Source organism: Silene latifolia, chromosome Y, assembly GCF_048544455.1.
Source record: "Silene latifolia isolate original U9 population chromosome Y, ASM4854445v1, whole genome shotgun sequence".
Lineage (NCBI taxonomy): Eukaryota > Viridiplantae > Streptophyta > Magnoliopsida > Caryophyllales > Caryophyllaceae > Silene > Silene latifolia.
Window position 1 is genome coordinate 324,536,288 of NC_133538.1, and position 15,549 is coordinate 324,551,836.

Here is a 15,549-nt window from a genome sequence, read left to right on the forward strand (position 1 = left end):
GTTTTTTAGTCTTGTATTTTCTTTTTTCTTTGGTTTGTTTGTGTGTCAAGTCATTGGTTTTGTTTGTTTTTGAGTCTTGTATTTTCTTTTTATTTCCTTTTATTTTTTTTAAACCAAGTTTGTTTATTGTTTGTGTTTATTTATATTTAAGTCGGTTTTGTTAATATTCAAACCCAGATCTAATAAATATATTTATTATACTCATATTTTTTTTACATTTACACTCGTATTTCTATACATTTACACTCATATTTCTTTACATTTACACGCATTTTTCAGATTTACACTCATATTTCTTTACAATTACACTCATATCTCTTTACATTTACACTCATTTGAAAAAGACCATATTTTATTAAAGTTACACTCATATTTCTTTACATTTACACTCATATTTCTTTACATTTACACTCATATTTCTTTACATATTTCTTTACATTTACACTCATATTACTTTACATTTACACTCGTATCTCTTTACATTTACACTCGTTAAAATTATATAAATTTGCACTCATATTTTTTGTGGAAATGAGTTGGTGGAGGAGGACGGCGGTGGTGGTGTTTGTTGGTAGTCGGACTAAAGTTTTACTCATAAAGGACCAAAGTTCCACTTATAAAGGACCAAAGTCACACTCAAAGGACCAAATTTACACTCTAAAACCTTCAAATTTACACTTAAAATACTACATTTACACTCGTAAAACATCACATTTACACTCGTAAAATGTTAAAATTATATAAATTCAAAATTTCCGTCACAAAAAATAAAAAAAAATCAAATTTACACTCGTAAAATGTTACATTTACACTCGTAAAACATCACATTTACACTCGTAAAATGTTAAAATTATATAAATTCAAAATTTCCGTCACAAAAAATAAATAAAAAAAATCAAATTTACACTCTTAAAATGTTACATTTACACTCGTAAAACATCAAATTTACACTTGTAAACTGTTAAAATTATAAAAATTCAAAATTTTCGTCACAAAAAATCAAATTTACACTCTTAAAATGTTACATTTACACTCGTAAAACATCAAATTTACACTTGTAAAATGTTAAAATTATAAAAATTCAAAATTTCCGTCACAAAAAATCAAATTTACACTCGTAAAATGTGATGTGAATTTTGCGGAAGCGGGAATCTCGTGATTTTGGCTTGACATTGTAAATTTTGTATTTTTTTTTAGAGAATTGGAAATAAGGGGAAAATAAAGGATATTTGTCGCGGTTAGACCTATAACCACGCCAATATTTGAATTGTTTGATGCTCGTCAAACAACTCGACTTAAACTTGGGATCACGTCCCTTGTTCAAGCAAGGTGCGAAATCGCGTTTCGACCTCTTGAGCCAAAGTACTTGTGTAACGACACAAATAACCAAGACAAGATTTTGAGAATTAACTCGATTTTTATAAAACAACACATGAAAAATAAAACTCACCAACTAGGCCTTATATAGCCTCCCTACATGGTTCACCAAGAGGGCATTAATGCCTTCTTTGAACCATAATTCCAAGGCTAATTTATTCTATCCTAGTTTTTCTACAAATTATTTTAAATGCTTATGGAAACTTAAACTACAACAAAAACTAGAAGAGAATACAATTAACTAGGAAAGGATTAAATGGAGGTGCATTGATCTTTTTCTTCTCCTTTTCCCACCCTTGACCGTGTGCCTCAAGCTTCCCTTCCGTTTTTTTTTTTTTTTTTTGCATTTCGTGATACGGTATTTTCCGGTAGAATTTTTATTTGAAGCTTCGCACCGTATTCACATCAATTCCTCCTTCTTTTAGAAGAATCGTCCCGATTCTTCATGACTCCCAATTCTTCGTCGCTTCCTTTTTCGAATTGTATTTTTAAAACGTCTAGGAAGTCGTGGTTGTAAGGCCTTAACTGCGATCCTTGAGGCGGCCGTGTTGCCCTCATCGCTTGATTCAATCTTGTTGCTTCCAATTGATTCCTTTATCCACGGCGCTATTGCTTTGCCTCGACCCCTCCTAGCATAAGGATTTAAACCAATCCAATCGGTCTCCTCGACTTGTCTTTCCAAGGTCCCTTGAGTGGCTATTGTCTTACCCCCGCTCCTCCTAGCATAAGGGTTCAAACCTATCCAATCGGTCTCCTTGATTTTTCTTTCCAAGGCCCTTGGAGTCCCTCCCATTGTTGGTGGATCACTAACCCGAACTCGCCTAAGAATGAACTTAAGGCTTCCTTGTCCCTTTGCTTCAAATCGATACATGCTTGCAACCTCGGTTGGCTCCTCTACTTGCGTCGTGAGCCATCCACCACGGCAAGTCTCAACTCGGGATGGCAAAGGAAATCCGTCCTCTTGAACGGCCACGTCGACGGTGGGCTGGTTGGATGGTGCGTGGCCTGCCGGTGCCTCGGGGTCACGGCCTGGTTGTGCCGCGGGTAGGTCCGGCAAGGATCGCTTGTCACCAAAGTCGACATTAGGGATTAGACCATTCCCGTGGCAGCCTTGGTCGTCGCGTGTGACGGGTCCGAATTCATCAATGGTTGGGCCGATTAAACCCATATCGTTCCGTTTGTTGGGGCCATGTTCGCACCAAGCATCATATTGCTCTCCTATCTCACGTTGGAGCTCCGACCAATGAAGTCCGTCCTCGTCGTTGTATATGTCGTAGATAGGTGGTAGTGAAAGGTTGAGAGATGGTTGGTTGAAAAGAGAATCGCATTCCACAGGATCTTCTATGCTCAAGATATCCGAGAGCCGAAGCTCTGATACCACATTTGATGTGAATTTTGCGGAAGCGGGAATCTCGTGATTTTGGCTTGACATTGTAAATTTTGTATTTTTTTTAGAGAATTGGAAATAAGGGGAAAAGAAAGGATATTTGTCGCGGTTAGACCTATAACCACGCCAATATTTGAATTGTTTGATGCTCGTCAAACAACTCGACTTAAACTTGGGATCACGTCCCTTGTTCAAGCAAGGTGCGAAATCGCGTTTCGACCTCTTGAGCCAAAGTACTTGTGTAACGACACAAATAACCAAGACAAGATTTTGAGAATTAACTCGATTTTTATAAAACAACACATGAAAAATAAAACTCACCAACTAGGCCTTATATAGCCTCCCTACACGGTTCACCAAGAGGGCATTAATGCCTTCTTTGAACCATAATTCCAAGGCTAATTTATTCTATCCTAGTTTTTCTACAAATTATTTTAAATGCTTATGGAAACTTAAACTACAACAAAAACTAGAAGAGAATACAATTAACTAGAAAAGGATTAAATGGAGGTGCATTGATCTTTTTCTTCTCCTTTTCCCACCCTTGACCGTGTGCCTCAAGCTTCCCTTCCGTTTTTTTTTTTTTTTTTTGCATTTCGTGATACGGTATTTTCCGGTAGAATTTTTATTTGAAGCTTCGCACCGTATTCACATCAAAATGTTACATTTACACTCGTAAAACTTCAAATTTACACTTGTAAAATGTTAAAATTATATAAATTCAAAATTTCCGTCACAAAAAATCAAATTTATACTCTTAAAATGTTACATTTACACTCGTAAAACATCACATTCACACTTGTAAAATGTTAAAATTATATAAATTCAAAATTTCCGTCACAAAAAATCAAATTTACACTCTTAAAATGTTACATTTACACTCGTAAAACATCACATTTACACTTGTAAAATGTTAAAATTATATCAATTCAAAATTCCCGTCACAAAAAATCAAATTTACACTCTTAAAATGTTACATTTACACTCGTAAAAATCACATTTACACTTGTAAAACTCAAACAACATTACATTTACACTTCTGAAATCTGAAACTCAAAACTGATTAATTAGGGGCTAGAGAGAGAAAGAAAAATTAATTAGTGTATAGAAATTTGATTAGTGGTAATTTTTTTGGTAATTTTCAATCTCAACCACCCATCTCAATCCAACCATCCAACATTTTTTTCCTTTTCTTTTTAATAGCCCTTAATCAAATGCATCTCAACCATTCATTGAGTCCATCCAAAGGCCCTTAGAAGGACTTATGGACTCAATTTGAGAGGATGACTCATTAGAATCTCTCTCTCTCTCTCTCTCTATATATATATATATATATATATATATATATATATATATATATATATATATATATATAGGCAAGATCCGATAAGTTTGACACTTTTCGTGAGTTTCCCCCGCATATATAAGCAAATGAGTTGACAAAACCCAATTATCAAAATTTGAGCCGTCATAATTTTCCCAGCTCTTTCTCTCTCTTTCTCCCCCTTTCTCTCTCTACTGATCAAACACTCTGTTTCATCAAAAAACCACGCGAAATTTTTTCATCAGTTCTTCAAATTTTGATCAACAAATTCATCAGTTCTTCAAAATTTGATCAACAATTCATTCATTATTTTGATTTTTTCAATTAAAACTATCAATTTGTTCATCAATTTTTCGAAATTTGATCAACAATTCTCCGAAAACCCTAATTCTTCAAATTCGATCAAGGTATTGATATTTCTTCCGATTTCGATTTAATAATCGAATAACTTGATAATTGAATCAAATAACAAATTCGACTTGATTACGTGTTTTTTCCATAAATTTCACTTCAACTATTTGAATTCAGACGATCAAACGCTTACTCGCTTGATAATATTCTTTGATAATCAAACAACGATGAATTGGTGTAAATTTGTGACATAATGCTGATATAATTACTGTTGTTATTAGGTTGATAAGTTTTTTGTAAAAATTACTGATTGCATGAAGATTGTTTTTATATTGTTACTCATTTTGTCATTATAAAAACAATAACAACTACATAATATAACAGTAATTGCATGTAGGTTCTCATTCATGATATCATTCAATATCTAGTATTTGAATAACTAGATTACAATAATACAATAACTGCCTTACAGTATTAAAATAGCTTTGATATTACATTAAAATAATTGTGTGTGCATTGTGGTGGACTAGGCTACCAATTTCACTAAAACCCTCCCCTCTCTGATAGAATAATTGCATTTGTATAGTACAATAACTGCATTATAACGTTAAAATAACTGATGTAGCAGAGATTGTTTTTTTCATAATAAATGTTACTTTATAGGATCTGACAAAAAAATCCTTACAATAACTACTCTTTAATAATGAAATAACTTTAATACTACATTAAAATAACTGTGTGTGCATTGTGGTGGACTAGGCTACCTATTTCACTAAAACCCTCCCCTCTCTGATAGAATAATTGCATTTGTATAATACAATAACTGAATTACAATGTTAAAATAACTGCTGTAGCAGAGATTGTTTTTTTCATAATAAATGCTACTTTATAGGATCTGACAAAAAAATCCTTACAATAACTACTCTTTAATAATGAAATAACTTTAATACTACATTAAAATAACTGTGTGTGCATTGTGGTGGACTAGGCTACCAATTTCACTAAAACCCTCCCCTCTCTGATAGAATAATTGCATTTGTATAATACAATAACTGAATTACAACGTTAAAATAATCAGTGAGAGATTGTTTTTTTCATAATAATACTATTTTATAGGATCTGACAAAAAAATCCTTACAATAACTACTCTTTAATAATGAAATAACTTTAATACTACATTAAAATAACTGTGTGTGTATTGTGGTGGACTAGGCTACCAATTTCACTAAAACACTCCCCTCTCTGATAGAATAATTGCATTTGTATAATACAATAACTGCATTATAACGTTAAAATAAGCTAACTGCTGCAGAGGTTGTATTGTTTTGTTTTGTATAGAATCTAAGATATTGAAATTAATAATACCATAACAGTTCTCCTGTTTTAATGTTTCCAGGCATTGAAATTAATACTACCAATGCAACAACTTTTTCTACACCTACTGTTGCGTCTGAAACAGGAGAAAATACTATCCATAATCTGGGATTGAGATATACTCCAGGTGGCAATGAGGAGTGGAATAGGATGTTAGAAAATGGTTTTAAACCTGCTCTGGGGTTAATGTTTGTAAAGCTGGAGGAGGCAATAGAGTTTTACAATTTATATGCTGTGGCTTGTGGTTTCATACCAAGAAAGTACACACAAACAAGATTCCGTGATGGTTTGATAGACAAAAAGTCAATGGTCTGCAACAGACATGGATTCAAAGAGGATCGCAAAAAACTCAAACCTGTTGTTGAATTTGAAAACACAGAAGAGAAAAAGAAGAGGAAAAGATCTGTAGAGCCAAAGAAAACAAAAATAACAAGATTTGGTTGCAAGGCAAAAATACGGTTTTGTGCTGTATTCAATGACCTTAAGGAGCTAATAGGGTATGCTATTGATACATTTTATGAAGGTCATAATCACAGACTCTGCTCACTCAAAGAACGGGAATTCCAGAAAAACGTAAGAACACTTAACCTTTACATAAAGCAGACAATTGTTAACAATTGTAAACTCAACATCGGGGCTACCAAGACATTCAGAATTATGGCGGAACAATCAAATGGGTATGCAAACATTGGTGCATGTCTCACAGAATTCAAGAACTTCAAAAGAAATATTAAATGTTATATAGGTGACAAGCATGCTGACATGATTCTCGATTATTTAAAGGCGCTTTCTGAATCACAAGATGGCTTTTACTATGCTTATCAAGTTGATGAGGATAATTGTTTGGCTAAAATCTTTTGGGCAGATGCACAAGCAAGAATGAATTATTCCTTGTTTGGGGACACCATCACCTTTGATCCTACTTACGGTACTAACAAGTACCACATGGTCTTCACCCCATTCACTGGTGTTGACAACCACAAAAAATCAGTGACTTTTGCTGCTGCACTTGTCGATCATGAGAACGATGGGTCATTCATTTGGGTGTTTAAGAAGTTCCTTGATTGTATGGGCAATAAGGAACCTCAGTGCATTATTACTGATCAAGATCCGGCAATTAAACTCGGGGTGCGTTCTGTATTCAAGAAAGCAAGACATCGTTATTGCATGTGGCATATAATGAAAAAATTTACCGATAAAGTTGAGTCACAGATTTGTAAGGAGACTGACTTTGTTGAGCGGATATGCGGAGTTGTTTGGGATACTGACTTGGAACCCATTGAGTTTGAAGAAAAATGGACTTAAGTGATTAATGACTTTGAGTTGAATGATAATACTTGGTTGACATACATATATGGCAAAAGGCACAAATGGATACCTGCTTACTTTAGGAATTTGCCTTTAGGCTGCCTTTTGAAGACTACACAAAGATCAGAGAGTCAAAACAGTTATTTCAAAATATTTGAGAGCATAGATGGCACACTTGTAGAATTTTGGTTGCGTTTTCATAGTGCAATGAAACAACAACGCTATAATCACAGATTTCTTGATGCTGCAAGTGACAACACATTGCCACAGGTTTATTCTAAGACAATGATTGAAAAACATGCCTCTAAAATCTACACACATACTGTTTTCTATGAGTTCCAAGAGCAAGTGCAAATGACTCCCTGTTCGTGTGCCGTTAGGGGGTTTTCTGAGCAAGTAAACATGCATATTATAATGTTGAAGATGCCTACACAAAGCATAGAATATTTCAGGTTATTCAATTTTATAAACATAATTGTCTTTTTACTTTAACATACAATAACTGTGATAAAAGAATACAATAACCGTGTTTTACCATTAAAAAAATCATGTGAAAACTATACAATAATCACAATTATGCTTTACAATAATTGATGTTGAGTTTATTTGCAATTGTTCTGATTTTTTTCCACAAATATATTAATTTGATAATGCTTTACAGTAATTGATTATGCTTTACACTTGCCAATTTGTTACAATAATCAAGGATATGCTTTAAAATAATTTGGGAAGAGCTTTACAATAATCAGATACATGAGAGCTTTAAAATAATCAGAGGTATGCTTTAAAATAATTGGGCAAACACTTTACAATAATCAGCTACATGAAAGCTTTAAAATAATTGCATTTGATCATTTGAATAACTTAATAATCATGTGAAAACTACTTTGTAACATTATATTAAACATAAAAAAACTGAAGGACTTCTACCTTGGTGTTAATTGCTAGTCTGCATAAAATAATTCATGTTGAACTATATAATAACTCTGTTCTCCTTTTAAAATAACTACACTGTAATGCAGGTTACTCACAATAATGAATCAAAGGAAACAACATGTACGTGCAAGATGTTTGAGAGGAAAGGAATCCTTTGTAAACACATTATATGGATTATATCAGGAAAAGGATTGCAAAGCATACCGGAGCAGTACATCGAAACCAGATGGACGAATAAATCATATAGAAAGCCTTTGTATGGACTGGATGGAAAGTTATTGCAAGACTACGATCCCACTGATTTGAGAAAGTTGGAATTATCAAGGGTATGGTCAGAGTTTTATGCAACAATAAGTGTTCTTAACTCGATGCCTGAAAATCAAATCAAGGAGCTAAGTTTGATGCTTTTACAATTCCGAGAGAAAATAAATCCAACCAAAGAGAGCTTGACAAAGGATCAAGAACTAGAACTGCTCTTAGGTTGTTCAGCAAAATCAAATATTACTGTTCTTCCACCAAAGATTGCAAAAAACAAAGGAAGCGGCAAGAGAATGAAATCAAACAAGGATAAGGCAATTGAGAAGGCGAGCAAACCGAAGAGGCTATGTAATAACTACAAACAAATGGGACACCATGACAAAAGAAACTGTCCAAATCTGTTTGTTGAGCATGCTTTGGAGGAAGAAGATGAAGAGGAAAATGAAATGGAGGATGAAGATGAAGAAGAAGAAGAAGAAGAAGAAGAAGAAGAAGAAGAAGAAGAAGAAGAAGAAGAAGAAGAAGAAGAAGAAGAAGAATGAAAAATACATTACGCTTTAAAATAATCAAGATTACGTTTTAAAATAATCCATATTATGCTTTACAATAACCGCAAGATTGCAAAATAATTGTGTTAGACTTTTTTACAAATAATCAGGGGTATACTTTACAATAAGTGTGTTAGACTTTTACAATAATCAAAGTTATGCTTTACATTAATTGATGTTGATTTTTTTTTTGCAATTGTTCTGATTTTGTTCATTTAATAATACCTTGCGCTATTACAATAATCATGTGAAAACTATACAATAATCACAATTATGCTTTACAATAATTGATGTTGAGTTTATTTGCAATTGTTCTGATTTTTTTCCATAAATATATTAATTTGATAATGCTTTACAATAATTGATTATGCTTTACACTTGCCAATTTGTTACAATAATCAAGGATATGCTTTAAAATAATTTGGGAAGAGCTTTACAATAATCAGATACATGAGAGATTTAAAATAATCAGAGGTATGCTTTAAAATAATTGGGCAAACACTTTACAATAATCAGCTACATGAAAGCTTTAAAATAATTGCATTTGATCATTTGAATAACTTAATAATCATGTAAAAACTATACAATAATCACAATTATGCTTTATAATAATTGATGTTGAGTTTATTTGCAATCGTTCTGATTTTTTTCCATAAATATATTAATTTGATAATGCTTTACTGTAATTGATAATGCTTTGCACTTGCCAATTTGTTACAATAATCAAAGATATGCTTTAAAATAATTGGGGAGGAGCTTTACAATAATCAGATACATGAGAGCTTTAAAATAATCACAGGATATGCTTTAAAATAATTAGGCAAACGCTTTACAATAATCAGCTACATGAAAGCTTTAAAATAATTGCATTTGATCATTTGAATAACTGTCTAGAGATATTACAATAACAGCTTAAAGGCATTACAAAAACACTAACTTGTTCAGTCAATCAATAACAGCGACATCAAATTTGTCTAGTCAATCAATAACAGCTATCTAAACATTGGATTATCCAACAAATCCATCTAGAATTGTTTGCTAAATCCATCTATAATCAATCAATTGTTCTTTTATGTGTTTCGCCGAGAAGGACCGATGAATTTGTTGTTTTAACCCTTTTTCCTCCCCGATCTTCTTGTCTTTTAAAAGTTCTTTCTCTACTTCCAATATACTCGCTTTGAAAATTTCCACTTCTTCCAAAAGAGACGCTCTTGACTCGTTGACATCTGACATCAACAAAATAGCCACCATCTCAAGCCATATAGGAATCCTCTCAACTTTCTTCTTAACCGCATACAATCCTTGCTCGTGCTTCCCTTCATATGTGAGCATGTGAAACATGGTGAAAAATCCCGATTCCTTATCAGCCTTGACATTCGCTTTCCATTCAAAATCAACATTCACGAATGTAAATGTGTTAATGAGAACTCCTTCTTTTGCTGTTTTCCTTGTATCCAAAAAGTCAGAAAAACAATCAACCTACAGCATGTACAAACAAAAAAATGAATTAGAAAGCACGACTATACAATAACAAGTGTAAAACAATACAATAACTTTGTTACAGCAATACAATAATTCTGACTGAAAATAGCATTTGTATATGATCAGGGGTTAGAAAAACGTACTGCAATCTTTGAAAGTCTGTAAAAATCGGATTTTTCCCAATCTTTATGCGACGTATGGTCCATCACATCAACCGTCTTGTTCATAAAGTTCACACAAACACAAAAGTAGTACTTCTCTAAAGACAACGGGATGAAGACAAGGTCCACATCGATCTCAGAGTTTACAACATTTTCACCTAAATAATAGGACCAAAAGCGCACAACCTTGTCTTTTCGGGTCATCGGTTACATCATCACTATCCCCTCCTTGCTCTAGCATGTCTTCAAAGATTCCCTATAAATACCATAAAACTGTGAAGAAAATTGAAGATAAATGATTAAACATTCTACAGTAACTGCACAATGAAAAACAGATCATACCATATGTTGTGTCCCAAGGAACATCATCACTGGCGCTTCTTTCTCCTTAACCTCCATGAAATTCAAGACAACTGACCAGGCAGCTATTATGCGCAACTCAGTGTAATTTTCGGGCTTCGTAGAAAGAATATCAGACCTATCCAAGATAGCATTGCCCGCAGAAAACAAAAGTTCACTGCAAAGGAGTAAAAAAAAAGCTTAGTAATATTTTAAAAACACTATTTAAAAAATAACTACCAGCAACAATAACTGAGTTTTTCATAATACAATAACTATGTTAATGTAATACAATAATCGATTATTGTACTACATTAACATAGTTATTGTATTATGAAAACTCAGTTATTGTAATTTGTAAAAAAGATAGAATAATTGAACTTGTAGAATACAATAACTGCAATACATTATTAGAATAATCACACAAACTTGTTTCTCATTGAGTTTGGAGAAAAATGAACATACTCATTTGCAAGATTGTAATCATCCAAGAAACACTAATCAACAACTTGTTTCTTCTTGCTTGGCATAGCACGTGTATATCTGCTGTTAGCCCTCATAACTTTTGAAACAACAACAAGATTTGTATCTGCCTTTCCACAGTTTATTGAGCAGCCAAGACCGTCAGAGTTCGGTCTACTACCTCGGCTTGATCTAACCATCCCAGCGCTCATAGGTGTATCAGGCATACTCTTTTTCACAGGCCCCGGAGTATCTACACCATCATCCGGTTCCTCTGCCATAACCCTAACAGCTTCCAAAGCATCTGCTTCAGCCCTTGCCGCTTCCAACTCAGCTAGCTTACGCTTCTCAAGCAAAACAGGCAACAAAGGTGCCTTTGCCTTTGTAAAATCATCAACCAAATCCAACAATTGTTTCCTAATTTTGTTGATATCGGCTAAAACCAAGATGGCAGCTATCTCAGCTCTATATATGATCATTTTCAATGGGTCATGCAACTCTGATGTGAACAACTTCCCAGCATAAAACATCATATGAATCATGACAAAAAAACCACAATCCAAATTCTAGGACCCTTCCGATTTCCACCCAAAAGCCACATTTACAAATTTGAAATTGCAGACCTCACTGCCTCTTTCAAAACCTTTCTCGACAAGAAAACTACCAAATATTTCAACCTGGTTACATTTTTAAATCAAAATTCATCACTCAAGAACAAAAAACATAACTAAAAGAAGTAGATGAAAAAAACTTATAATAAGGTACATACAATAGAGTTGGTAGCCAACACCCAGATACTATCTTCAAAATCATCATATACACGATTGTCAAGATAGTCCACAGTCTTCCCCACAAAATTAACAACAACACAGAAAAAATGACCTCCAAAATGAACAGGGATAAAAACCTGGCATGATAAAACAGGCGTACATAAACCTTTGTTGTTCTCAACAATAAAATAATCAACAGAAGAAAGAAAGAAGAGAAAGGATTGGAAAAATTACCAAATCGGCACCAATGTCAGGAGAACCTTTTTGTTCTCAATGACGAGTGTCCCAAGCATTATAAATTTCCTTTCGTATAAATCTTTCTCATCATCATGACTTTGATAAGCTTAAACAAAGAAGCCTATGAAAAATATTACCACACTATAAGAGAAAATGAAGTATCAAAATTGAAAAAACTTGGTTAACTGAATACAATAACTACTATTCTGCTTTACAATAACTATCACAACAATAACAGCTTTAACTGAATAAAATAACAGCTAACTGAAGAATAGGAAAACTGAAGAATAGGAAAATTGTTTTAACTGAATAAAATAACAGCTAATATACTTTACAATAATCAAGTAACTACAATAGAATAACTGTCATAACATTGTAAATTTACTAATATAGAAATATATATAAAACATTTCACATACCGAATGACTTGTACAAAAAAAACTTCTTGTGGGGGATAACCCTTTCCCAGCCTTGACCATCATGTCATTAAGTAAAAATGACCAGCAATCAATCACATTCGATGTGATCATAATCTTAGCAGACAGTGAAATAATGTCATCTCGAGTTAACATGTTGTGAAATGAAAACACAACCAAATCCTCCCTGCCACATAGAAACAAAATTATATAGTAAAGATAAAAACCCAAACAACAATAAAAGCTTTTAAAAAGTAGATATATTAGCAAAAAAAAAAAAAAAAAAGAGAGGGAACGAAAAACATATAATGCTTACCCAATTCGTAGGTCATGATCGTGCAGAAAATAGTAATCAAGTACAGTCTTCCTCCGCATTAAAATAGGAGCAAAAAGCTCCTTGTACTTGCACAAAAAAACAGAAACTACAACTGCATCAGGATTGGGTGATTCACAATCTAAATCACACCCTATACCACAATTCCCAAAAAACGTATGCTCAGGCATAACGTCTGAATGCAGCAGGTAAGCACTTATAACAGAATTATCTTGCATTCTATCCCCAACAACAGCCTCGTTGACAACTTTGTTAACAACGTCATCCACACTACTCAAGTCCACAGCTTCATTCTCAACATCAATATTATCAATGCCGTCATTAGTTGGCACCTCCTCATTCGGTTTCTCAACCGCTACATCAGGGATCTTATTTTTACCTTTCTCTCGAGAATAAATCACCTTATATTTTTCTGGATCAAACGCTAAACCCCCATTCCTTTCATCTTTTCCCTTTTCATGCTCCCCCTTTTCATGCTCCTTGCAAAAACTTTTATACAACGGCAGTTTACTTCCCGCATGTTTCATTTCCTCAGCTTTATCACAAATAAAATTGAAATATTTAATGAACAAAGAATCATCGTCACTAATGAAAGCAGGAGTCGAAGAAACTGAAGTGGTTGTCGAAGAATCTTCAACTGTTGAAGAACCACACTCCTTTCTCATCGCTTCCTTCCGTTGCGTGTACAAATGGAGAAATATGTCAACATCCCTCTTCATCATCAAAAGATGTGCTTTGGAAACCTAAGAAAAAAGAAAAAAAAGAATAATTATACTAAGTCTTTACAATAATTATACTAAGTCTTTACAATAATTATACTAAGTCTTTACAATAATTATACTAAGTCTTTACAATAATTTACAATAATTGAAAAAATAACTGCTACAAAGCTTTAAAATAACTACACTACACCTTTACAGTAACTACACAAAAATGATTGAAAGAATGATTGGAACTTACATTACCCTTTGCTCGAATAACATCATCAATATCAAAACAGTCAGATAGTTCCAGATACTTTTTCCGAGGTTCAGGTTTATCAACGACTGCACATACCTCAGCAGCTTTTGCTTCTCTTAAGCGTTTGCAGACAGGATACACACCATTGACATATTCCCCATTCCCTAGCGAACCAGAATTGAGCTCTGAAATACCCCTACTAACAAAAGACTTCTCATCTCAGTGCTTGATAAGAGGAGTCTCAGAAGACATTGTATATTCCTTAAAAGACATACGATTGAAGTATGCCACCATAACAACAAGTATGCAACCACGCAAAGTAGAGGACCCAGTTCTACACCGCTCAACACCTTCAACTCATTTATCAAACATATACCCACACCAATCCAAATGGTGGATACGTGAAACATCTTGCACCGCTTTAAGAATTGAAAAGTCAATTCCATAATTTGAAGGGGGAGCAAGGACAATGGACATATCATAAAGCACAAACAGCCTCCGAAATTCATCTCCCCCTGTGGGAAATAATCTGTATACTTCCCTTTAAATTAAGGATTATAACGAATATATAGTGATGATAACTAGTCATAAAATAAATTGCATAAACAAAATCGTAAAGGATTAACAAATAACCTTCGGTCCTAGCTTTTATGGCCTATGAACAATATCGCAATGATATTCTCCTATCAGTTGCACCCAAGACGATATGAGATATGCCCTTTTGATTTTGTTAGAATCGATCCCTTTTTCTGTAAATTGCTAGGGTTTTTCTTTTTGTGTTTTTAGATGAGAGGCAAGAATGAATTAGAAAATTTAGGGTTGAAAAAATAATCTCCCTACTCCTCTTATTTGCACCGAAATAAGGAAGTCCAAGGGGAGATATTTTTCTCCTAATTTCGGCCCATAATACCGAAATAAAGAGAGATTATTTTTCTCCTTTTTTCGGTTATTTACCTACCCAAAAATAAGGATATTAAATCTTCTTATTTTGGTAGTATACAAAACGTATAAAGTGTATTAAATATAAATTGTCATTTATATTATACCGCATTAATTAATACGGGTCAATAATAATTTATTATGACAATATCGTATAATTTATCATTTGCTGATTAAATATAACCGATTACATTTAATTACGAATTAACATATTAATTCGTCCAAGCTAACATTATATACATTAATTAAATATAACTTATTATATTCAATTTACGAATTGACAGTTAATTCGTCTCAGCTTATATTATTTAATCAGCATTAAATAATTGTCTCATCAACACAGTGACTAACTGTTTAGTCATATAAGGCATCAATGTGATTATATTTTCATACAATCACATTTCTAAACACATCCTTTAGGTGTGACTTTTAGGGACCAGTTGATCACCGCCATCTGTATGATAATAACGTCAAACTTTCTAGCAAGCCAACCGTTATTAGGTAATCGTTAATCAACTGATAAAATACGAAGTATACCCTTGTGAACCTATAAGAGATTTATAAATGTTATCACACTAATTTCTGG

At 33.3% G+C, this 15,549-nt stretch overlaps 2 protein-coding genes across 2 annotated transcripts; both read left to right on the top strand.

Annotated features, from left to right (window-relative positions):
* The first annotated feature begins 5,825 nt into the window (after nucleotides 1-5,825).
* On the top strand, nucleotides 5,826-7,118 carry LOC141631326 (protein FAR1-RELATED SEQUENCE 5-like). The gene is made up of 2 exons (XM_074444010.1): nucleotides 5,826-6,122; nucleotides 6,300-7,118. The coding sequence occupies exons 1-2, from the start codon at nucleotides 5,826-5,828 to the stop codon at nucleotides 7,116-7,118; spliced, it is 1,116 nt and encodes a 371-aa protein (XP_074300111.1).
* Nucleotides 7,119-7,328: 210 nt separating this feature from the next.
* LOC141631327 (protein FAR1-RELATED SEQUENCE 1-like) lies at nucleotides 7,329-8,991 on the top strand. Its single transcript, XM_074444011.1, has 3 exons — nucleotides 7,329-7,517; nucleotides 8,144-8,641; nucleotides 8,974-8,991. The coding sequence occupies exons 1-3, from the start codon at nucleotides 7,329-7,331 to the stop codon at nucleotides 8,989-8,991; spliced, it is 705 nt and encodes a 234-aa protein (XP_074300112.1).
* Nucleotides 8,992-15,549: the final 6,558 nt, after the last annotated feature.